The 25,683-nt window shown below is 53.3% G+C and overlaps 1 protein-coding gene across 3 annotated transcripts in view; it reads left to right on the plus strand.

Annotated features, from left to right (window-relative positions):
• Positions 1–5,432: 5,432 nt before the first annotated feature.
• The window catches only part of PHF21B (PHD finger protein 21B), an 82,437-nt gene continuing 62,186 nt past the window's right edge, over positions 5,433–25,683 (plus strand). The window contains exons 1-2 of one of the 3 annotated variants that reach the window (XM_066253059.1): positions 5,433–5,676; positions 6,547–6,612. In XM_066253059.1, coding sequence (XP_066109156.1) covers positions 5,623–5,676; positions 6,547–6,612 — 120 coding nt within the window. In that variant the 5' untranslated portion in view covers positions 5,433–5,622. Of the gene's footprint in view, positions 5,677–6,320; positions 6,364–6,546; positions 6,613–25,683 lie in introns of those variants that run through there. The other 2 variants (XM_066253060.1, XM_066253061.1) reach the window with 2 other exon arrangements.

Consider the following 25,683-nt stretch of genomic DNA (forward strand, 5'->3'; position numbering starts at 1 on the left):
TACATCGCCCCGGGCGCCCTCCTCCCCCTTGCTCCCCCCACCTACCTCTCAACCTGTGTCACTTCCACCTGTCCTACTCTGTGGGTCCCACTGCTATTATTCACCTTGGTTGCTTGTCCCAGCCTCCAGGGTTGGGGGGCCACAACCTCCCCCTCTATGCAGTGGCAGCTGAGTGACCGCGGGTGACCTTGCCCCAAACCATTTTGGCCTTTGATGCCTAGATTTCTAGATGGCTGCCTCCCAGGTGCGCCACCTGCATTTTGGGATCAGCTGAGCCCAGCACAGCAAGTCCTGATGGGGCCAGGCTCTCTCCGACCCATCGCCTCAAGGCACTGATCTATTCCAGCACCCACAGCACTGCAATGGGGTGTCACCAAGACAGAAGGACTTCATTCACACACTTTATGTTCCCTCTGGCACATAGTGTGGGCTCTGTGATGTCTACTGGATGGATAACTCCATCTTATAGAAGGAGAGACAGAGACGCAGAGCAAATAGCTTTCTCCTTGTCATTAGGCCAGCGGGTGAGAGCCAGGGTTTGAAACTCCCAACCTCAGATGGCTGGGCTGCACAGCTCTTTTCCTCCATTCAGAAAAGACAAGCACAGGGCTCCAGAGGGACATTTTAGGAGCCCCAGCATCAGCCCTCCCCCTTGCCCCCCGAGGCCAAGGTCCAGGGCATATTCAGGGCAGCACATCAGGGACAACAAGAGTTACTGGACATGCCCCCTGGCACTGTGGACCACCCTGCAGCTGCCTGCTCCAGATCCTCGCAGGTGCCCTAACCCTTAGCCTCCCTTGGCCGCAGCTCTCCCAGACCTGCCTCTCTACTTGTCTACCTGCTTGTGCCGGGCAGTACTACTGCCCACTGGAGCTCACAGGTCAGACAGGCAGGAATGTTTGGGAGACCTGTCTTCCCCAGCACTCTCACCTGGCTGGCCTCAGCTCCTACTCCCAGCCAGCTCCTTGCTCCACCAGCCTCTCCCACCCCAGCTGGACCTGGTCTTTACTGTCTTCCCAGGGCAGTGTCCTAATCTGTCACCCTGCTCCATGTCTCCCCACATCTGGATTCTGCAGACACCAACATGGTCAGAGAACTTTAAACATCAATGGCTCCTGATCGCCTGCTGACTATCCCAACTGCCTCTGCCTCCATTCCTGTTGAAACAATCTGCTCTCACAGGGGCAGGTGCTGTCCTGGCCCATCCTGCCCACACTCTTACCTTCCTCTCCTGCACTTGAAGCTTCTGCGACCCACGGCCTGCACTCTCCAGCCTTGGGGGCAGGTGTGGCCTACGGGTTCTGAACTGATAAGAGAGCAAGCAGCTCTTGACCAATGGCAGGCAGGAAGCCGGGGGAGAACTACCCCAGCTCTTTCCTCTTCAGTAGGACAGCTGGGAGTTGCAGTACACACGGTCTCCCAGAATTTCCAGTGTGACTGAGCCCTGTGGCCCAGCTTGGTGACCTGCTCTGTAATTCACTTTGCTTGGGCTTCCATTCCTTCCCAGCTCACCTCCCACACCCACAGCTTCTTCCTGGGGTCAGCTTCTGCACCAGGCCTTCCTGGGCACCTTGTCCTGAGCTGTTCTGACCTCCACAGCTGTAACTTGGAAACAGTGGAGCCCACCTCAAGCCCAAGGTCTCACTAAACCTCCCACTGACATCTACCAATTAGTGACTTGCAAGAAACTGAACCACCACCTCAGTTTCCCCATGCAGAGAGGAGGTGAGAGCAACACCATCCTCCCCTCCCCAGGTCAGTTACAGCAGCCAGTGACATGAGGCGTGTGAAGCCTGTCTGTGGGAACGGGGCTTCCTCTGTGGGGCTCCAGTCCCTGCTCATACCCCAGGCTGGCACCTATTCTGGACCCCGATGCGCTGGTAGCAGGACCCCGCGATGCCATATAAAAGCCAGTTCTTTCTCACTCATTCCCCAAGAATTACCTCCCTGCACCAGGCACTTTGGCTGTGTTCACGGAGAGAAGACAAGGCTTGGGGGCAGATGAGTGAAAGCTAACTTTCGCTATTACCCCACAGAAAGGTCTCAGGGTTAGAGATGCTGCTGAGCCAGGAGCCTGGGAGTGAAAACATCACCAAATGTGAGAAAGAAACAGAGAATCCATTTCATCTGACAGTTCCTTGGGCCTCCCAGGTGTGAAGATGACAGGGAAGTAAGGGTTTGTCTGATCGTGTGCTTCTCCTCCTTATGAAAGGCAGCTTGCATTTATGTGCAACGTGTTGACCCACTCTCCAAAGAGCACTTAAGTGTGGGTGTAAAAGTGTTAATTAGAATAGTTTGGCTAATAACAGAAGCTTTGGGACAGAATGGTGCCCAGGGCTGGGCTCCTGCTGGAAACCACATTTGTCTTTGTGGTGCCCACAGTGGGACTATAGTCAGGCTGCACCTGGGAAACCCCTGCCCCTCCCTTTGTTACTGGATCTCCACATCAACCACTTATACCAAGAGGAACCCCAAACTCCCAGAGGTGAAGCCAGGGGCTCGTGAGCACCTGGCAGGCCTTGAACCCTCAGTGTCTGACTCAGGTTGGGGTCAGGAGGAAACAAGTGGATTTGAGGGTAACTCTAAATTGGTCAGATGATTCCCGCTTTACCTCCAAAGAAACTGAGGCTGAGATGCTGAGTAACTTGACCCAAATGACAAGACTGTTAAGGGGTGGAGCCACCTCTGAAATCCTGATTCAGTTCCCATTCGAGGCCCCTGTCCACCTGACCACAAAGCAGGTGAAGAGAAACATGGACCCTGGAATGAAGAAGTGTAGACATTATTCCTCTCTATGGCCATCATTAATGACCCACCTTTCCATGACCAGCATGCACCTCTCTTTGAGCATTCATTCACTCATTTATTCACCTCCCTCACTCACTTATTCCTCCATGAAGCATCTACTTGGCTCCAGGCACACCATGCCTTCTTTCAACATATGTACACTGTACTCTGCCCACAGGCCTGAGTTGGCTCAGGCTCCAAGGGCACAGAATGTCTCCAGGCTGAGTGAGTTCTGCATAGTGAGTCTTCAGAGGAAAGGGTGAAGAATTTATGTGTGGAAATTAGAGGGAGTTTCCTAGCAATGTTGACATGTGAAGTGAGTTTTGGAGGATAAAGAGAATTGTTTAAAAGGTGGTCTTGGAGGGAAAGGGCATTTCAGAGGGAGGGCCTGGCGTGGACAAAGGGAGAGTGGCCTGGCATGCTGGGCGCATGGAGGGAAATGTGTCTGCGACAGCAGCACGGGGCGCCTCCTAAGCTTGCTTACAAAACCATGGCTTTGGTTTTCCTCCGCAGGATGGATTCTCCCATTGTGAGAGAGCATCTCAGCCCCTGGCCCCTGGGTTTGCTCAGGAATTGGGTGACTATGATAACAACAGAGGGGCATGTAGACCATCGTGTCTGCAATCTGAATTAATTAATGGAAACTTGCAAACAGCACTTTAATTTTAGTACAGTAGGAGCCACTATCCTTCAGCCACCATCTGCCCAAGTCTGTACAGCTCTCAAACAAACTGAATATCCCCTCTGTTGATTTCAATACATGTGTGGCCAGTTAAATGATTATAAACACTTTTTAAAAATAAAAGCCACTGGCTTAGCCACTGGCTTTTATTTTTATAAAGTGTTTATAAAAAGCCAATGACATTTACAGAGATTACAGTAGGAATCCTCTTACAAGCTCCCTCTCTCTGGCTGGTTCCCTAAACCCTGGTCCCCTGGGCAGTCCACTTTAACCAGGCTGGTGTCCAGACCGGTGTCCACGCCCATGTCCAGGCCAGCAAAAACTTTGAGAAGGAGGGATACCACCCTGAGCTGGACACCATCTGAGCTGAACCCAGGATGGAAGGAGCCAGAGCCCCCTCGGCCTGCCCAGAGTTAGCCTTTTTTGGTTTGCATTTGGTAAATTCTGCTTCTCCCTGCTTGGTGCTAGACCCAAGGGAGCATGACCACTTAGAACATGGGTTAGTTAACCTGTGATCCCTTACTGAATGCTTCCTAAAGAGGCAGGGCTCTCAGTGTCTGGGGACCCCAACAGGCAAACTTTTTTTTGCCACGAGACATAAGTCACTCGTGGCAAGTGCACTTATAGACTCCAGCACTACACTGGGGTCTCCAGCTGAAAAGAAAAATTCCCACCAGTTCTGCAGACTCTAGGTGCAGTTTCTGGCATATTGGCAAATGTTGTTGAAAGGGGACATTTGTTGATTGTGTGTGCCTGGGTATTTTTTGTGCCATGGAGGAATATGAAGCTATATAATGATTTACCACTTTAAACGTTTACTTTGAAGTACGATTGCACCGTTTCTCCCCAGCATCTTTCAAACACACTGGAAGGCTATCCGTCTGGCACAAAGCATTCCCACGTTAATTGACCAGGATGGTAACTCCAAGATGGTAATATCGACTCAGAGACATTAACCTCCTGGCTGCGGGCCTGGGAGTTCTGAAATGTGATCTCCGCGTCTGTAGTTATAATTGTTTTATGTCCCATTGACCGGGCATGTTTACGATTTTTAACAACAGTCTTAAAAAGTCCAGTGACATCTGTTGAGAGTTTAATTGTGAGTGTAAAAAAAAATCATTAAAGGAACAGTCAAGAGATCAATTTCCATACTGTTTAAACAACACGGTGGCCATCAGGCGGTGGGGAAGTCTGGCGATCTAATTTCATCTCCCAAGTCGCAGCGCTAGAGCGCAGGGAGAGAGGAAGGGATGGAAGACAATTCAAAGTAGTAAGGATGGCGGACGGTAGCAAGGAAAAGAGGGATTGGCGAGAGCCGGGGAGAAAAGAAATGAAAAACGGACATTTTTCCTCCCACGGATAAGTATCTTTAACCCCGGCTTTAGGCTGGGCTTCCCAGCGGAGGGGGGTGGGGCCGCTCCGTTATCCATGGGTGTGGATGGATCGCGGAGGAGGGCTGGATCGCGGGCGCCCCACTCCCAGCACCCCGCTAGAGACGTCCCGGGGCAGGCGCCCCAAGCCGCAAGCCGGGTAGTCTGCGCCGCTCTCTGCCACCACTTTTGTTCTCCGCTCGGGGCGCCGGGCCGCGGAGGGTCGGCAGTGCGCACGCGCGGGAGGGGCGGGGGCGGGGGCGGAACGGGGTGGGCTGCAGGCTCCGGCACCGCCCCCCGCCGCCAGGGCCAGCTCCATCCGGGCACTGCCGAATTAGCATCGGGCCGAGGCACAACTTTCCGAGACCCAGCGAGATCCAGGCGCGCGCGCCGGAGGAAATATAGTCCCTGCCGGCAGGCAGCTCTCTCGCGCGTGCACGCGGCGGCGGCGGTGGCCGCGAGGTGGGCGCGCGCCGGCGGCGCGGGGCTGCGCGGGGCTCCCGGCGCCGGGGGGCCATGCGCCGGGCGGCGCTGGCAGCCGGGGGACCCGGCGCAACTTGCCGGGCATCCTGAGTAGTTGGGGTGGCCGCGGGCTTGGCGCCGCGGCGCCCGGTCGCCTTCCTCCCCTTCGCCAGAACTCACAACCCTTTCAGTCGTGGGGGGCTCTTGTCCCCACTCCCAGGAGGCCCAGTCCGCCCCCGCCCGCTCCCACCCCTGCGGAGCCGTGCAACTTCTCGGGAGCCGGGGCCAAAGTAAGAGCAAAGTGCTGCCCAAGTTGTCGGGATGGAGCTGCAGAGCCGGCCAGAGGCGCTCGCCGTGGAACTCGCGCGCCACCAGGTAGGCGACCCGGGTCTCTGGGCCGGGGTGGAGGCTCAAGGGACCCGAGCCAAGGGTCCTGCTCCTTGTCTCAGGATCTGTTGGATTGGAGGTGCCCGGAGGGGGCTCCTCCTTGAGCCAACCCCGGGGGTGGGGGAAGTAGGTACCTGGAGGACCCTATTGGGCTCTCCCTACATCCTCTGGTGCAAGCCTTCAGTTTCTGGGGGTGGGAGTCGGGGACGTGTAGGACCCGAGCCCGGCGTTTTCTCTTTCTCGACCCGCGGTCTGCAGGGCTGAGTGTGCCGGATCGAGATCCGTCGTGAGCCTGGTCCCGGGTCTGTGCGAGTGTGTGCGCCGACCCCCTGCGCCCCCACCCCCGTGCAACCCTGCACAGTTTTGCAAAAGTAGTTTTGGCGATTGTTGCTCGGCGAGCAGCGGCATGACGGCCGGACCCGGAGCGGTATTGCGGTGTGCGCGTGTGTTGGGGAGATTAGGACGCGACTTGAATATTTATGAGCTTTGCTCGACACGGACTCGCCGTGTTTACTTGGCTCTTTGTTCCTCCCCCCTCCCCCGGCACACACTCACATTCACACTCACTCGCACACGCACCCCGGCCTGCAAACTTGCACGGCTCGGGGCGCGCCGCCGGGTGGCCTCGGCCCCCGCCCCGCCCCGCGAGCTGCCCCGATGAGGCGGCAGCCACAGGTAAGCGGCCCCGCACGGCACTGCCCGGCCGCTGCGCGTGCGGGATGCGGCCGGAGAACTTGGGGCGCGCTGCGGACAGCCCGGCCCGTGGGCTGTCGTGCGGGGGGCTAAGGACCGTAGGGCTCTGGGCGCACCCGACTCCTTGGGAGGCCAGACTGAGCCCACTCCTCCGTGTTTCCACAGAACGGAGACCTTAAGAAGCAGCTTCACGAGAGGCAGCCGCGGATCGCCGCGCTCAGCGACAAACAAGTAAGCGAGCTGGAGCCTGCCCCCACCCCTCGCTGGGGTAGGAAGAAGGGGTCATCGGCTACTTTGGCAGCACCTTTAAAAGTGCCGGCCTCGGCGCCGCGCGCTCAGACTCCCTAAGGAGTCCGTGTGCCATCCTGAAAGTTACCGCCCCCCCCCCTTTTCTGGAAAGAAAGAGCCAGGTTCTCGGAGTCCGAGCGGGGAGAGCGCAGTGGCCGAAAGACAGAAGCTGCACTTAAAAGGCAGCGAGCAGCCCGGCGTCCATTTTGAGTTGGTGGACATGTTTTTGGAATGTGGGCATTTTTCCCGGCTCGGTGCCCCCACTTGACGCTGGTGTGAGGGTAGGGATCGAGAGGGCGGTAATTCGGGCCTGGACACCAAACTACTTGGAAGCGATTTCTGGGTGCCATTGCAAACCTTATTTATGGAAGCGTTCCTTTGGGCGCCCCCTCCCCTCACTTCTCCAGCATCACTTTTTATTCTTGGAATCTGACGCCAGCTCCCGGGGAACAAAAGAAACGCGCCCCCCAAGACCCCCACAATTCTGCCCCAACTTTGGTCTGCGGCGTCAGGTGTAGATTGGGACTCAGGAGAAGCTCCTCACGCTGGGGGCCACGGCTGCCGTCCCCCTCCTGGCCTCTCGGGGAGGAAAAGTTGTCCTTTGTGACTTAGTTGCGCTGAGCTCAGCGCTCGGGATTTCAGCACCACGAACAGATGCCGCTGCCTGAGCGCGGCCGGCCGCGCGCCCCCGCCCCCTCCCTCCGGCCCCGCGCACCCCTCCCCCTCCGCTTTCCTCCTCCTCGCACCGCGCTCCCGCCCCTTCCCCGCGCCGCTCCAAGCCGAGAACTTTGAGCGGCTCAGCCAATGGCGCTCCCGGGGCTCCGAGGCTGGCGGGGACTGCGGGGGGGGGGGGGCAGCGCCCCTCCCCGCTGCCTCCACCCCGCCCTCCCGCAGCCCCGCGGGCCCGCCCCCACCCGCTGTGCCCCCTGGCCATCGATCGCGGTTCCTTCGGAATGCCGGCCGCTGCCGTCAGCACCAAACTTGGACAGCGCCCGCCCCCGCCCCTGGCTCCGCCACTGATCACGTCCCCTCCTTTTCTCCCCAGTCCTGGCCGGGGCGGTTGGATCAGATGCCCTCTCCCCGGAGGAATTTTCGTTCAGGTTGGGGACGGAAGACCTGGAGGAGATTGGCTGGGGTGGCGGCGACTCTGGAGAGGGAGAACTTGGAGGCCTGGCGTTCATTTTGAGTCTTTAAAGTTGAAAAGTGGTGGGAGGGGGCGTGCCGAAGGAGGAGGGGTCCGGGGGTTGCGGAAAGAAAGATGGCTGTTCCCCGCCGCTGGTCCGCGCCTGGTCGGGGGCGCCCTGCTGGACGGGAGGGTTGGAACGAAAGCATTAACCCCTTTCTGCCGGTGCCGCGACCCCCTCCCCAGCCGCGCGCTCCCGTCTTCGAGTGGAAGCTTCCATTCCCGCCGGAGGGGGGCCCGGAGCGCGGCCCCGGCGAAGTCGGGGAGTTCGCGGGGGGAGGGGACCCAGGCTCGGCATTACCATTTTGATTGCTTTGATGCCATTTTTGGAGGGGGAGGGGTTGGAAAACCCTTCTCTGCTGAGCACAAAGATGTTTAATCACTGTGCAGAATCAAATCAGATACTTTCTTTAAAAAAAGAAACCATCACCAAATCTGGCACAGTGTGATAACTGAGGGTTACTAAATCCTTTTTTCCACTGGGTAGAACAGCAAGTTGTTGACTCTTATGCTCCGACAGAAGATAGAAAAGAGAGAAATCCAGTAATCCCGCAGCTTTTATTGCAACAATGTCTCTTTATGTGTGCTTCTACGTGGCAGTAGTTTTACTATTCAGAGTGGCTTTTCAGCGCTTAGGTTTGATCATTTCTTCTATATTGTAGCAACTATTTCAAGGCTGTTTAAATTTTTATGATGATCGTAAATGAGTAGCTATTTATTATCTGTCCTGACGGAATTTAGATGAGGGTGAGGAGAAACATTGGAAAATCCAGTTTGAAAGCTGCGCCTCCGAAGGAGCTGTCCGACTCCAGGCTGCCTTTGCCTTTAAATTTGAATGGGGAAGGATGCTTGTGAACAGAATGTACCTCCATCTTTGTGTGTGTGTGTGTGTGTGTGTGTGTGTGTGTGTGTGTGTGTGTGTGTTTAAGAAGAAAGACAACAACGAAAACTTTTGTTCTCTGGCCTTTTAAAATGTTTCTCTTTTAAATTACTAAAAATAAGGTCTGGTCAGCAGCCAGGGTTTGACCTGGCCAACCGAACTTGTGTTTGTGACTGTGTTGTTTTGCCTTTTCCCTTTGTGACATTTTATATAACAAGGGCTCATAAAAGAGGGAGGGGAGGGGGCTGAGGCCATGGTGCCGCATGCTAATAAAGCTGCCTTGTTTCTCCGAAGCTCTGGAGGTGAAATCTTTCAGAGGTCACCTATGCAATGAGTTGGGTGTAGACTTAACATTTTCTGGTCTCTCTCCTTGGGAGAGTTTGGTAGTGATTGTCAAGCCTGGCTGGGGAAAGGTCAATGAATTAGCCCTTGAGGGTTCTTCTGAGCTGCACCCCGACTCTACTTGGTCACCCAGAACCTGGCCAGGAGGAGCTAAAACAGAGGAACTGGGGTGAAAAAGCCAGTGTTTCAGAGTGTTTTTTTAACTCAACATAAATTTAGAGGTAGTGTTCATTTATAGATCTGCCTGGGGAGAAACTCATGCCATCTGTACCTGCAGAGAGAGAGATGTGTTTTGGTACTGTTCCTGCTTGGAAACTGGGATATAAAGGTTAAGTTTCAATTAAAAGTGCACACGTGGATGGTGAACTAGATAGTAAATGAACGGGTGACCCCATTATCCACGTTTGATAGAGATACAGTAGCGGCTGAGTAATACCTCTTGGTGTACAGTCATCAATTTCCCATTCACATCCTTGGCACTGGGATTTTTTTTCAGTTAACTTCTAAAAACACAGACAGTTGTTTGAAGATGTGTATCAAGGACTCCTAGAACTAAATAGGTTGGCTGTGGATCAGAAGTAGAGAGATACAAATTCTGTATAACTCCCCAGTGTGTCTCCTGTCCTTGGTGGACTAGGAGATAAACAGGAAACCAGCTTCCATAGGAAGAATAGAGTTTTTTTTTTTTTTTTTTTTTAAAAGAGTTCATATTTTTACTTTAAAAAAGAAGGAGGTGGGTGTGGGGACTTGGTGAGGGCTGAGTTGTGGCCCCGCTAAGAGTGGTCAAGCTGCGTTCCCAGGTGTGGCTGCACTAGCGGCTGGGTTATGGTTCCGGTGGAGCCAGGACCCCTCTTCTTTAATGAGATATGATGTGTGAAGACTCCATTAGTTGCTCCAGTGGTTTTATGCAATGAATTTGTAGCACATGCAGAGAGGCAGTAACATTTTTATCTCAATTGTCAAGCAATAAGCACTTCTGTGTAAATAACAGACCCATCACAAATACTGGAGGGGTTATTTCTTTTTTCTCCCTCTGTGGTGTTCTCAGCACAACATAGGGGTGCCACAAGTAGTGGGCATCTCCAGACCTGAACTTCATGCACGTTCAGCTTCACCATGGAGGAGCCTGCTGTGTGAGCCGTAGTCCATGCCAGTGCGGCAGAGAGAGAGAGACAGAGACCCTGGAGGTTAACTTGGGGCCTTGTGCTCTGCTCCATCTGTCAATTTGATGGACTCTGGATTCCGAGGAGCCATCCTCGAGTGTAGCAATAAAAATGTCTTCTTGAAAGGTGTTATGTATGTGGCGTGCACCCAGGAATCATGCCCTCACTTTGATTCACTTTTAACCACATCGGACACTAGAGGGTTCCTTGGAAGCGTGCACCGAGGGAGGCAGGGGCACTTTCCCTCTGAAAGCTCCCTGACAGTTTGTCATCCTGCGCTATAAGGAAGTTGCATTTTCCAGGTTCTCCCCCTGAGTCTACTCCTGTCTAGGAGGCTACATGTTAGTACATCTAGCCAAGAGTTTGAGTTCTCATTCTCCAAGCGGCATCATTACATGCTAAAGAGAGAACCAATGCCATCTCCCAGTGCCCCTCATGTCACACTATGCTGGAACAAGTGTGGGACTGAGACAGCAGGACATAGTCCTGGCTTCGTCCACTGCTGCCTGCACGCCGTTGACCCCTTGCTGTCCCGTGCACAACCAGACTGTCCCGGGCCCACACCTTTATCTGAGCTTTATCTTAGCCCTTCTTTCTCTCTGTCCTTCCACACTGGTCCCTCCCACCATCATCTCTTAGCTAGAAGATTGCAGTAGTCTCCTCACTCTATCCATTTAAGCAAACAAAAACCCAGCTTTTTTTGAGGTACAATTCACATATTATATAATTTACCCACTTAAAGTGTACTGTTAAATAGTTTTTGAATATTTGCAGATATTTACAACCATCACTACCATCAATTTGAGAACATTTTTATCTTAAAAAGCTGACTATCAGTCCCCTGTCCCATCCCCATTCCAGCCCTAAGCTACCTACCACTCATCTATTTTCTGTCCCTATAGAGAGAGGCCTGTTCTGGGCTTTCCTATGACTGGAATCACACAATACGTGGTCTTACCCGACTGGTTTCTTTCACTGACCATCACATTGCAAGGTCCGCCCTGGTCGGATGGCTTGACTGGTTAGATCTTCACCTTGAAGCAAGGTCCATCCAGGATGCAGCCTTGTCAGTACTGTGTTCTTTCTTATGTCTGAATCCTTCTCTGCTGTCTGGACGGACCATGCTCTGTCCATCCATTCAGCAGCCGAGGGACACTTGCTTGTTTCTACCTTGTGGCCCCTTCTGCTACATTCTCCACCAGAGCAGGTGCCTTCAAGCCTGTGCACCATCATGGCTCTCTCTGTCCCTTGCTGTTGGGATGGAACCTGAGGGCCCACAGAGCCTGTGGGGATGGCCCTGCACTCTGCTCTGCCTCTGCTGGGCACCTCCCACCTCACTCCGGCACCCTTGGTGGCTTGCCAGCAGCTCTTCTGGCACTTTGAGCACTTTGCTGCCTCTGGAGAGGGCTGGCCATGCCTGTCCTGATCTCTCCTTGAGGGTGGGGCTGTGTCTGCTTCCCTGCTCCCTGTGTGCTCAGAGCGGTTCTCCCAAGGGGCAGAGAGCTTACATACTGAGTAGTGGATGACTTTGTAAAGAGATGGTGTGAGGCTGAGCAGTGATGTCTGTCCTAGTAGAGTCCCCAGCCCGTAGTAGGCGTGGGACCAATGGTAGGCTTTTAAAATCATATGTTTGAGAGAGAAGACACAGAGATGAATAAGACCAGCAGCTCCCCACCCTTAGAAACCTCACAAAAGAGTGAGGCGTCGAGAACCACATTTCAAGGAAACTATCCAGAAGAGTTTTGTAAAAGTCTTGTACTGGTGTTCTGTGTTATGTCTGGCCTGTAGGTTGCTGGCTTCCTGGAGGAGGTGGAGAGAGGGGCCTCCAGGTCGGGGCAGGAGGGGCCCCTGGCCAAGCCCACTAATAGGCAGTGGCTTGCAGAAACCTGCAGTTCCGGGGGAAAGCCTCAGATGCCCGAGTGGAGGGCATGGATTTTACCCCCATGAGGCAAGAAGTGTGCTGAGGGCAGATTAGAAAGCAGGACAGGGAAGGAAACCTGGACTCCCTCCGGCTTGGCCCAGCCGTATAAGCTCCATAGTTTGTCACTTGTGTGAGAAGGACCTTGCAGGGATGGTGGGGCCCAGGAATGACATGGGAGAGGAGGCTGGGAGGCCACTGGACCCATAGCCCTGGGTGGCCAGTGTATAACAGGCTGTGAGGGCTGAGGGCCACATGGCGGTCCTCCTGCCTTCACCAGGGCTTCTTAGATCTGAGAGGTTCACGGGGACACTTCCACAGGCCTCCAGAAGGTGACTCTGTGGGCACCTCTGCTCAGCTGGTTTAAGGAAAAACGTGTGTGTGTGTGTGTGTGTGTGTGTGTGTGTGTTCATATACACACATTTACATTTATTGGTTGCATTTTCATTATTGATATTTTTACTGTATATAAAGTATGTAATAATAAATATACTGATATATACTAATAAATAGAATACACATGAAGTCTATGTTTATATATGTATATAAAATTACTTTGCCAGGATTATGTTACTAAAGTGAGAGGATCTGTTTTTGAAGAAAAGTAATTACTGTTCTCTTGCTAAATGTAAACTCTCACTGAGGAAGGCGGTGATCGTGTTATTTCTGTAGCATTTAGGAGATGAAGCATCCACTTTTTAAAAAGTTCCTATTACAAAAGAACACAGGCTTGTTGGGAAAAGAATTCACAGTGTGGACTTGAACGCTGTAAACTGTGAGCCCCTCTTCCTCCCGCCCCTCCCCGCATGTGGATGAGGCCGTGCTGGCCTTGAGGTGTGTCCATAGGGCATGTTCCAAGCACACAAACACCTGCAACACCATAAATGTGCCCAATGGAAGCACTAAGCATATGATTCCTCACCTGCTGTGTACACTTAACACTGGACTATGGACATCTCTTGGGAGCAACGCAGTTTAATTCTGCAAACATTTAATAAACTCCTGCCAGGTATGGGGATTTGGAGATGATGATGGGTAGTGTGCTGTTAGTAACAGTGACGTCTCAGTTTTTAAGGCTTTATATTTACAAAGTGCTTTCACTTGGTCCCTGCTTGCAAACATGGTCACATAAAGTTGGGGAGGCAGGATACCACAGTTCCCTATCCCGTGGAGCCCAGTGAGCTATTGGCATGAGACATTTTACCACCAGACTCACCTGACAACAGAAGGGGTGTGTGCTGTGACGGGGTGTGTGGGGATGGCCCTGAGGAGTGTGTGCTGTGACGGGGTGTGTGGGGATGGCCCTGAGGAGTGTGTGCTGTGACAGGGTGTGTGGGGATGGCCCTGAGGAGTGTGTGCTGTGACGGGGTGTGTGGGGATGGCCCTGAGGAGTGTGTGCTGTGACAGGGTGTGTGGGGATGGCCCTGAGGAGTGTGTGCTGTGACGGGGTGTGTGGGGATGGCCCTGAGGAGTGTGTGCTGTGACGGGGTGTGTGGGGATGGCCCTGAGGAGTGTGTGCTGTGACGGGGTGTGTGGGGATGGCCCTGAGGAGTGTGTGCTGTGACAGGGTGTGTGGGGATGGCCCTGAGGAGTGTGTGCTGTGACAGGGTGTGTGGGGATGGCCCTGAGGAGTGTGTGCTGTGACGGGGTGTGTGGGGATGGCCCTGAGGAGTGTGTGCTGTGACGGGGTGTGTGGGGATGGCCCTGAGGAGTGTGTGCTGTGACAGGGTGTGTGGGGATGGCCCTGAGGAGGTGACATTTGTACCTATGGAGAAGCATGGAGGCAAACTGCACATGCAACGTCTGTGGCCCCTGGACTCTTCCACGGGCCTGCCCATCACCTTCTTGATGCTCATCTTCTTAGTTGGTTGTTGCGATGGTCCCCTGACTTGGTTCAGGCTGGGTAGGCAAATCATCCCTGCTGGACAGATCAGAAAAGGGGACTTCCCAAGGTTAGATAGCTTGGGACCATTGGGAGGATGCCCTCTGTTACAGCCCCTGCTTCACCTCAGTTCACCCCCTGCATTGTGGAGTATAACATGATGTTGCCCCACAGTCACAACACCAGGGTTGACATCCCAGCTCCCTGCATCTGGCCGAAGAGCCCCGGGCAAGTCATCTTGCCTCCTTGAGCTCTGGTTCCTATCTGCAAAGCAGGTGTGCTAATAACACCACATTGTTCAGATAAAACCAGATAACATGTTTTGTGAGAATTGTGGTTGCTGCATCCGTGACCACAGGAAGTTCCGTCAAGCCTTGCTCTGCGCTGGGGGAACTGGAGCCTTCACACTGTGGCCTTGTCCTCTTCCGGGCACCTTGTTTCTCATTACTCCTGGTAGAGGTGGACAGTGATTGCTGTCTTCTCCCATCAGCCCAGGAGTTCACTTTGATATTTTAGCCTTTAAAAAAAAATTTTTTATTTTTTTATTTTTCTGAAGCTGGAAACAGTGAGGCAGTCAGACTCCCGCATGTGCCCGACCGGGATCCACCCGGCACGCCCACCAGGGGGCGATGCTCTGCCCATCCGGTGGTCACTCTGTTGCGACCAGAGCCACTCTATCGCCTGGGGCAGAGGCCACAGAGCCATCGCCAGCACCCGGGCCATCTTTGCTCCAATGGAGCCTTGGCTGCGGGAGGGGAAGAGAGAGACAGAGAGGAAGGAGAGGGGGAAGGGTGGAGAAGCAGATGGGCGCCTCTCCTGTGTGCCCTGGCCGGGAATCGAACCTGGGACTTCCTCACGCCAGGCCAACGCTCTACCACTGAGCCAACCGGCCAGGGCTAAAAAAATTTTTTTAAATGTACTTATTAGCCCTGGCCAGTTGGCTCACTGGAAGAGCATCGGCTCAGTGTGTGGAAGTCCTGGGTTTGATTCCCGGCCAGGGCACACAGGAGAAGCACCCATCTGCTTCTCCACCCTTCCCCCTCTCCTTTCTCTCTGTCTCTCTCTTCCCCTCCTGCAGCCAAGGCTCCACTGGAGCAAAGTTGGCCCCGGGCACTGAGGATGGCTCCATGGCCTCCACCTCAGGTGCTAGAATGGCTCCAGTTACAATGGAACAATGCCCCAGATGGGCAGAGCATCGACCCCTAGTAGGCATGTCGGGTGGATCCTGGTTGGGCATATACAGGAGTCTCTCTGCCTCCCCACTTCTCACTTCAGAAAAATACAAAAAATAATGTACTTATTGATTTTTAGGGGGAGAGAGACACACAAACACAAGCACACAGTGAGAAACACTGATTTGCTGTTCCACTTATTTATGCATTCATTGGTTGACTCTTGTATGTGTCCTGACCAGGGATTAAACCCACAACCTTTGGCGGATTGGGATGATGCTCTAACCAACTGAGCTACCCACCTAGGGTGATATGTTAGCCTATTAAGACAGCTGCTGTTGGAGCTGTACCATCAATTCCAGTTAACGTTGAATTTTTTCAGTGGAAGGAATCTGATCATCACTTTGGTAATTCCACGACGCCCCATTAGAGTTGCTGGCTGTGCTGACTGGCCCCGAGTTTTAGCAAGCATTTCCTCCAATGCCTTTGTCTCTTCAGGAAGCGAATCATGGGCTTGGTGCCATTTTTTTCTCACTTGTGTGAGTCCATACTAACCGTGGCTGCCACTGGGTGTGCCCACCACAGCCCGGAGGCACCAAGAGGCACAGTTGATCATTCTTTAGTGGTGGGGGCTCTTGCGAAGAAGCAGAGCCGTGCCACACGCTGGTTACTTGGGGGCTGAAGGAGGCCCTTTTGGGGGTGTTAGTTGGCTCAGCTTCCCAACTTTGCAGGATAGGTGGGTCAGTAGAGAGAGGGGTGACCCTGAGCACTCAGGTCATTGGTTCGAAACTCTTGGTCACCAGCTTGAGTGTGGTCTCACCAGCTTGAGCGTGGGGTTGCTGGTTGGAGCATGGGATCATAGACATGAGATTGTCGACATGATCCCAAGATTGCCGGCTTGAACCCAAAGGTCACTGGCTTGAAGCCCAAGGTTGCCGGCTTGAGCAAGGTGTCGCTGGCTTTGCACGAGCAGTTGCCAGTCTGATCCCCGGTCAAGGCATGTAGGGGAAGCAATCAATGCACAACTAAACTGAAGCAACAGCAAGTTGATGCTTCTCTTCTCCCTTTCTGTTTCTCACTCTTATAACACAAAAAAGAAGAAAGGCTTTTAGGAATGGGAGTAACAGTGCACCACCAATCAGATGGCGGATGGCTGCCACGTGGCAAGCACTCAAGAAATGACATGAAAGAGGCACTAAGAGGATTAAGTGAGGTGGTACCTTCAGCTCTGTGCCCATCGTCCATCTTTTACAACTGGGACTGGGACATTATCTGTTCCCCTTTCAGCTTTCCTATCTGATGCTCCTGCCGAGCCAGGTCCCTCCTGGTACTCTTCTCTGACTGGCTCATTCACCACACAGACAGTCCTGCTGGGAGGCCTGGTCTTAGTTTCCATTTTACCCAGGAGGAGGCTGAAGCCCAGAGAGGTCGAGTACCTTGCGGACATCACACAGCTGCAAGTGAAGGAGCTGCAATCCTGTCTTTGGCTCCTGACCTTAACTACCCCACCCCCACCACATTGTGTGGGGGAGAGATGACAACACTTTGTGCCATGGATGTGAAAGCTCTGGTGTGTCTTGTGGCTCCGGGGCACAAATTCAGATAAAAATAAGTGGAGTCAGTGAGTCAGAGACAAAGTGTGATTAATAAGTGGGAATTTCACCCTGAAGTTGAAGGTCCTAGAACTCTGGAGGGGGCCTGGATCCACACCCAGTCCCTACATCTCCACGGAGACTGCTCGCCCGCCTCCGGCTGGCACCGGCTGGGCTCAGGGAGGGGTCCCTTCCCGGTAGAGGCTGAGTCAGTGGCAGGTGGAGGTTTGGATGGAGCTGAAGTGAGTGCACCTCCCACCATCTGTGAAGAACCCCAGACCCACCTCCCCCACCCTGGGCTCCTCTGACCACTGCTGCGTGGTTATCATTTTTCTTCTTATTATTACTATTGTTATTTTACACTTTAAGGTGAGGTACCTCTTGTTTTGATATGGCTTCTATTCTCTGAAGGAACAAACATGCTTTTTTAAGTTATTATTTTTTTATTAGCAGTTACTTACTGTACAGTTGTAGCAGTTTCCAGGGTGTGAGGAGAAATTGCTGATGCAGCCTCATTCTGGTTACAGCCTCAGAGGCCGACAGTGTCCCGTGGGGTCTCAGGGGTGGGCGTCCCACACAGTCTCAGATGGGCTGCGCCGTGTTTTTTGCTTGGCACATGGATTGGTCTGGTTAAAACACAGCAGAAGGAGGTACATCTGTAGGGTGACTTAATTTTCTGTCCAGGTTTGAGTAAAACCTCAGCCCCCAAGAGAGGTTGGGAGGGTCAGGTGGCTGAGTCCTTATCTATTTCACAGTGGGAGAATGCTGCTTCCCGGGCTGCGCTGTCCTGCGGATTTGTGAGGTCGCATGCTGCACATGCCAGGAGCCACTCCCAACAAGCAGCAAGCAGGGCAGCTGAGTTGGAAGGGGGCTGTTATCAATATCACTTTATTAGAAATAATTCGAGATGCAGAAAGGTGCATGCCACAAAGATGTTGTTGCCATGGAGAAATAGGCACCTGTGGCTTTTTGTCAGGACAAAAATCTCTGGGTTGCTTTTTTCTCTACATCCACAGCCAGGATTGGGCTTTACACTTGGGATTCGGTAGATGAGAGGGCAAGTGCCCCCCAGACTTGATCTGATGACAGGAGGTGAGAGGCAAGGGCTCTTCACAGGGCACATCTAAGCTCCCTTCTTTTTTTTTTCCTAATTTTTTATTTTATTTTATTGATTTTAGCCAGAGAGGAAGGGAGGAGAGAGAGAGAGAGAGAGAGAGAGAGAGAAAGAGAGGAACATCAATCCATTCTTGCTTGTGCCCTGACCAGGGTTTCGACCGGCAACCTCTGTGCTTCTGGCCCATGCCTTAAAGAATGGAGCTATCCAGCCAGGACCGCCAGCTCCCTTCTTACATGTGGAAATTATGGCCCTGAGTGGGGATGGGAATAGCACCCAGGGACTTTTGACCATATACTGCTGCAGCCACTCAAAAACTCTGATGTATTTGTTTAAGCAATTAAATTCTGTTCACTAGAGTTCTCTTTCAGAAGCTCCTCGCCCAACAGTGTGTCCCTTGCATGCGATGTGCTCAGGTCCTGAATAAGCAGTCCTCAGGTGACAACAGGGCCACCAAGAAAGGACCCTGGGGCAGCACCCTAGTGGCTTCAGATCGGCTGTGAGGCTTTTAGAGCAGGCAGACTTGGGAGGCACAGAAGGAAGGGACAGGCAACTCTGGAGAGTCCAGTGTGCTCCAGAACTGCCCATCATATGACATGTACTGGATCAGAGGGACTGTAGATGTCTAGGTGCTGGCAGATTTCACAAAGGGGGATGAGAAAGAGCTGGGGCTGTTTGTCACAAGGTTCTGCTCTCAAAGACTCCAAAGGGGTGGGAGTGTCACTGTCCAAAATAAAAGGTGCTAAAAGATGGTAATTGGGCGGGGGTGGGGTGGGGGTATCTTAAGGGCAAGTAATGACTGCCTTGTAATCTCCTGAGTGGAGGCAGCGGAAAGTTCCTTGAAATAGCAGTTGGAGGGTCTGTGCGGGCCTCCCTGGGGATGCCAGCAGGCTGGCCATGAGTGATGCTATAATCAGTTTGGGGAGAGGCTGTTGGCTCCAGGAAAGAGAAGAAGGAAGGGATGGGTTAGGGGAGAGAGAGGATGGGAGGGAGCTGCATTTCTCTTTGATGCCATTCAGGCGGAAAGCCAATCTGCACATGTAAATGAACTTGAAAATGCAATTAAAAATATATACATATTAGAGGCTGTGATCCAGCATTGAATGCAAGATGCAGGTTACAGAGTGACAAGCAGCATTCCCCACAATCAGCGATACCAACTCTTCTCCATGATTAATGTGTCTCGGTGGCAATGAGTGTGCCACAGATAAATGCCTGAGTGATTGCCCCGAGTGCCCTCTGACAGCCCCACCGAGTGTGGGGTTCTCCCTGCCCACCTTGCCCACGGCCCTCGCCAGGTGGCCACCGCCAAGGGAACATGTGCTCAGAAAGGTCCCGCCGGCCCTGGCCGGTTGGCTCAGTGGTAGAGCGTCGGCCTGGTGTGCAGGAGTCCCGGGTTCGATTCCCGGCCAGGGCACACAGGAGAAGCGCCCATCTGCTTCTCCACCCCTCCCCCTCTCCTTCCTCTCTGTCTCTCTCTTCCCCTCCCGCAGCAAGGCTCCATTGGAGCAAAGATGGCCCGGGTGCTGGGGATGGCTCCTTGGCCTCTGCCCCAGGCGCTAGAGTGGCTCTGGTCGCAACAGAGCGATGCCCCCGGAGGAGCAGAGCATCGCCCCTTGGTGGGCAGAGCGTCGCCCCCTGGTGGGCGTGCCTGGTGAATCCCGGTCGGGCACGTGAGGGAGTCTGTCTGACTGTCCCTCCCTGTTTCCAGCTTCAGAAAAATACAAAAAAAAAAAAAAAAAAAAGGTCCCGCCAACGTCTTGTCCTGGTTTGATAGAGAGCTGACAGCAGCACAGAGTTACTGGTTTCAATGTGGACAGAGAGTACAGGGTCTCTGCCCTGGATGCTGTTCCAGCTGCAGTCACTTGAAACTGAGTACCTAGTGGGAAGGCTGCAAGGAGCCACCCTTGGCCACCCTTGGTGTCTTAGAGCAAGAGCTGGGATGTGGGCTGCCCAGTTTGCTCAGCCTAGGGGGACTGGAAGGGAACAGGGTGGCAGAGCTCCCTGTGTCTCAAGCCCGTTTGTTGTATGCCCAATGGGCTGGACAGCCAGTGTGTGTGCAGAAGAGGGTGCTCAGATGCAAGGTCACCAGCAGTCACTGCTTGCTATCGAATTATGACATTCAGCCCATGCCTCTGTGCCAGTGCAGTGCTGGGGACACAGCAGTAGACGGATAGGCCCTTGAGACACGGTCACAGTCTCAGAGGGGAGACAGGTAATAGACAGGAAACATAACAAATGGATTACCAGTGGCTTAGAAGGTAATGGGTGCTCTCACAAAAAGTAGAGCGGGCTAAGGGGTGTGTGTGTGTGTGTGTGTGTGTGTGTGTGTGTAGGACAGGTGGCTATTTTAAATAGGGTGGTTGAGAGGGGCCTCATTGAAAAGGCAGCTCTGGAGGAAGGGTCTGCAGAGGTTGGAGGGGGAGCCCTGTGGCCCTCTGCAGGAAGATGGTTCTGGCAGAGGAAACAGCCTGTGCAAAAACCTTGAGGTGGCACCTGGCCTTGCCAGTGTGGCCGGGCGAGAGTGGGTGACAAGTGAGTGTGAGGGAGCAGGTCAGAGAGCCAGTGGGACAAGAGGTGGGGTGTTATCCTCTCCACCGTAACTGACCCCTGCCTTTGAAGTGCCAACGGACCATAAGGGATAAGAGGAGCAGAATTTTGACTAGAAGCTGGAAATTACCAGAAGGCTGACTTTAGCTCTGGGTCTGGGAGGATTCCCTGAGAGCAAGGGCTGTCCAGGGACAGAAGTGATAGTTCTGAGACTTTCACCCGTCAACTCCCCTTCCTCCCGGATCGGTGGAAGAGAGGCAGCGCCAATGGGAGTTGGAGGGGAGACCAGCTGGTTCTCCCTGAGCTCAGCATCTGTGGTTCAAAAATGCAAAGACTCTTCAAGGACCCCGTCCCTGCCTAATGACAGCCCGAGACATCTGACTGACGCAGAACCACAAACTCCCAACACTGCGGGCCAACGAGTGAGTGGTCCTCGACTGGCCAAGCCCCGGGTAGTGTGGCCCAGCCCTGCTCCTGCCGTCAGGCGGCTCTGCTGCACAACAGCCACTCCTTGAATTTCAGATGTACTCAGTGCCTTTACTACATACTGCAAGGGGGGGGTACTGGAGGGGGTGAGGGCAGGTGGAAGAACTGTACCGTAGTCCAGAGCCCACGTGGTGTGGCGTGGCAGCTCCACTGCCAACCTTCGATGGTCCTCCGCCTGTCGCCTGGTTCCTTCCTCCTCCCCGCAGGGCTGGTGTCTCTCTTCCCGGGGCCTGCCTGCGTCTTCACAGTTCCATCACACTGGGTTGTGATATGGTGATTTCCCATCTCCTACACCTCGACATCCCCCGTTCATTCCCCATCTCACGTATGGCCTACATGCAGAGCCACAGACTCGGAGCTGCCCTGGGAGTCAGGGCCTGGGCGCTCAGGGTCTGAACCCTTCAGGTTCTGAGCTGACAAGAGTGTCTGACAGTGAGCCTGAGAATCTCAGCAAGCCTTTGCTCTGGCAGACCCAACTCCTGTCGGGGACAGTGCTTGCTAATGCGGCTGGGGGTGGGACCGTTGAGGTTCTTCAAGAGGGTTCCTCTCTAGTTTAGATAAGCAAATGGAACTCAAACCTATTTCTGTAAATAAAGCCATCCCACCCATCCAGCCCCCGCCAAACACACACACACACACACACACACACACACACCAGACCTGAGTCTATCTCCTTGAAGTTATTTTATTAACGAGTTCTGCTGAGTGGGCTTGAATGGGGACCAAGCTTTCATATTGCGGATCTAATTATAAACACGAGGGATGGTACCAAATAAGCAGCCTTGAAAAGGAGAAGAGTCTGGCAGCTTGGTTTAAAGTGTCCTTTAATGAACTTCTTTGGCACTTGTATCTTAGCAACACATTTTATTACATCCTGGTGCAGCTGGACTCATGCACAGTAATTTATTCCCCCGCCCCTACCCAGCGCCCCCCACTCTGACTGGAGGGAGGAATGCACTCTGCTTCCCCCAAGGCTGTGCTAGCGCCTCTCCTGCTTTGTTTAGTTGATGATAAAGACGAACACGGAGGGGCCGGGTTCAGGGAGCAGAGACCTCGCTGCCTGGCTGGGCAGTGCTGGCGTGGAAGGGATGGTGGGCCAGGCTGTGGGTGGGTGGCCCTTCTGGAGCTCCGATCCTGGCGCTGCAAGCTGCCCCTGTCCCTGGGCTGGTTCTGTCCCCAGTGCTTCCTGGGTTTGGGTATTTTTATCTAGACTCCCTCCCTGCAACGACACTAATTTGGATACCTTGGAAGTTGGGATGTTTGCAAATCTTTCATTGCAGGCTCTACGCAGGGCTTGGGGAGGTATTCTAGGTGACGTGGAAGGGGGCAGCACAGGAGAGGAAAGGGGCGGGCATGGGCGTGAGGGGCCTTCAGCCCTGCCTGCTCACAGGGAGCACAGGGCCCTCACCAGCTCATTCCCCTTCTCCAAGCCTTAACTTCTGTGTCTGCAGTGAGTCTCCCGTGCCTGCTGTACCACGCCACCACACACGGGTGGCTGGCTTCAAACATCGGAAACGTATCCTCTCACACTTTTGGAGGCTAGAAGTCCAAGGTCGGGTTGTTAGCTGGGCTGAGTTCCCTCCAGAGGCTCCAGGGCGAGTCCTTCCTGCCCCTTCCAGCCCCTGGGGGGGCTCCAGGTGCTCCTTGGGTTGTGGCCCCATCGTCTAGCCTCTGCTTCTATCTCCACATGGCCTCTCTTCTGTGTCAGTGTCTCTTGTACCAGGATCCCAGTCACTGCATGAAGAGCCCACTCCAATCCAGCATGACCTCAATTATATCTGCAAAGAACCAGCTACCAAATAAGGTCACATTCTGAGGTTCTGGATGGACATGAATTTTGGGAGCTGGGACACAATTCAGTCCACTACACCTGTCAATTGAAGCCAGGCACACCTCTCTCAGACTAAGGTTGTGATCAGATAGGTGATGGGTGCTCGCCACCAGCCCAGTGCCAGGCATGCTGTAGGCTCCGCGCGCAGTCCCCACCCCACCCCTTCCTGAAGCCAGGAGCTGAGAGGGAGAACCTGCGGACCCCACAACTCCATTGGGAGCAGAAACTTGGGTGCCTCATTTATCACCGTGTGTGGCTCACCAGAAGTGGAGCATCTGACGTGAATTTGTGGATCTGGTTTTGAAAAACAGCCAGCCAGTGGTTTCACCCTGACTTTACCCTCATTCTGGAGTGAGGAAAGGGTGCTTAGAACAAAATAGACGGTTAGTAGAAGTACCCCTGCTGAATGGTACATACAGCCCCCCTTCTGCCCCGCGGGCAGGGCAGGGGTTCCTGTACTGGGATGGAGGCCACTCTTGCTCCCCTCACCAGCCAGGAGCTTCTTGACTTGGACAAGTGGCTTATCCTCATGAGCCTCAGTTTTCACATCTGTAATGTGGCCGTGATGAAGGGCCCTGCCTACAAGATAGAGTTAAACGCCTTATGTGGAGGCACGTTTGTGACCTGTAGATTGCTGTGTGTGTGCATGAGTGCATGTGTGTGCATGCGTGTGCATGCATGTGCAGTTTTGGAATTGCTGTCTGGTGGCTGCAGCCGGTCCTTCTGGCTGACCAGAAGGCTGGGGTCCATGTTTAAGTCTCAGGAGACACATCCTCTCTGGGCTGCTGTTGAGCTGAACCTGTCCCTGCCCGTCACAGATGGGACCCTGGTGACAGTCCTGACAGGTGGGCAACTCACAGGACTGAGATAGGTTCAGCAGGAGGGGCCTGCTCAGGTCTTACCGTTGGCTGTCACTGCTGGCTGTCACCGCTTTTCTTGTGAGGCATGTATACAGAGCTCACCTCCGATGGGCAGTTTGTGGACTTTTGCCTGTTTCTTGTTGTTAACACATCAGATAAATTAAGTTGACAGTGGTTAGAATTTTTATTGCAGTAAAATATAATATAAAACTTGTCACCTTAACTCTAATTTTTAAGTGAACAATTCAGCAGTATTGAGCACATTCACATTGTTATGCAGCCGCCGCCACCACCATCTCATCTCAAACGGAAACTGGGTCCCCACTAAGCTCAGCTCCATCTGCCCCTCCCCCAGCCCCTGGCAACTACCATCTACTACTTTCTGTCTCTGTGAATGTGATTCCTGTGGGTTCATCGTGTAACGGAATCACATAGTCTTTGTCCTTCTCTGTCTGACTTGTTTCATCATCTATGGTGTGGCATGGACAGTGCGTCCTTCTTTTATGAGGCTGAGTCCTGTTCCACTGTACGGACAGACCATGGTGTGCTTATCCACTCACCGTCTGTGGGTGTTTTTGATAGTGCCACCTTTTGGCTCTTGTGAGTAATGCTGCCATGAGCGCAGGTGTGGAAGAGTATCTTTGAGTCCCCATTTTCAGTTATTTGGTGTCTATACCCAACTGCTGAATTGGAATTTTGCTTTTCATCCTAGACAAACCCTGGTGGAGAGAACCTTGAAGGGTCTAGATCATCCCATGGGGTGATAGTCCAGGGGTGGCCCCCTTCTGTCAGACCCGGGGAGCCTTCATTTTGACATCACTGTCTTTTAGGGAATGTAGGTGTCTTCCGCTGGCTCCTTGGTCCCTGGCAGGTCTCCGCCCTGGGGATATGGGCATGGGTGGGAGTGGACACAAGTGCAAGCATCCATGAGGCCTGTGGGCCACTTCAGTATACACTTTATGAAGGCGTGGACACGTGTTCTAGTTTCTCCCACTAGAGATTTGCATTGATGTTAAAAACATAGGCATTAAAAATTTAGCCTTGTTGTGATGGTTTGTCCAGTCTTTATACTAAGTGATTTATTTTACTCTCTCTTTTTTATTTTTTTGTGACAGAGAGACAGATAGGGACAGACAGACAGGAAGGGAGAGAAGATGAGAAGCATCTGCAATTCTTCATTGCAGCACCTTAGTTGTTCATTGATTTTTCTCATATGTGCCTTGACTGGGGGGCTACAGCAGAGTGAGTGACCCCTTGCTCAAGCCAGCAACCTTGGGCTTTAAGCCAGTGACCTTTGGGCTCAAGCCAGTGACTCTGGGGCCATGTCTGTGATCCTGTACTCAAGCCAGCTACCCCGCGCTCAAACTGGTGAGCCTGTGCTCAAACCGGCAACCTCGGGGTTTCGAACCTGAGTCCTCTGTATCCCAGTCCGGCGCTCTATTTACTGTGCCACTGCCTGGTCAGGCTATTTTCCTCTCTTCTGATGATTACTCAACGCATGTGTGGGACTGATTGCCCAGACTCCTCTCGCCTGTTAGCAACACCTAACATTTGCATACCACACTCTGGTGTGTCAGACACTGGTACGCACATTAACACCCAGGGATGCCCACCAGTAAAACAGCCGAGGCCTGAGGGCAGGTGAGTCTTGTCCAAGGCACCGTGAGTGAGGACCTAGGGGGCAGGTGGGGTTGGGCTGCAGCTTCCCAGAGACTTTGTTGTCCACTCCCATGTCACGGCCACTTCTCACACACTCCTTGAGTCTGGGGTCCAGGAATGTCATTGTTGGAAGGTCCCCCAAAGTCTGCTAATGACGTGGCTCTTTAATTGTGGTTCTTTGAGCTGTGTTCCTGAGCCGTGTGGACACATCCCGGTGGAGGTCTGCCACTGCTAACTTCAATGGTTTGGTTCTTCCCCCAAATGCAGAATTGTGCAACATGTAGCAAAATGCAGGTCTTTCTCAGTTAAACTTCTTTTCCTGGCATTTATAATTCTTAAACTTTTTGTGTTGGGCTCTAGCAGATGACCGAGTGATATAAGA

Source organism: Saccopteryx bilineata, chromosome 1 (genome assembly GCF_036850765.1).
Source record: "Saccopteryx bilineata isolate mSacBil1 chromosome 1, mSacBil1_pri_phased_curated, whole genome shotgun sequence".
NCBI classification, from domain to species: Eukaryota; Metazoa; Chordata; class Mammalia; order Chiroptera; family Emballonuridae; genus Saccopteryx; species Saccopteryx bilineata.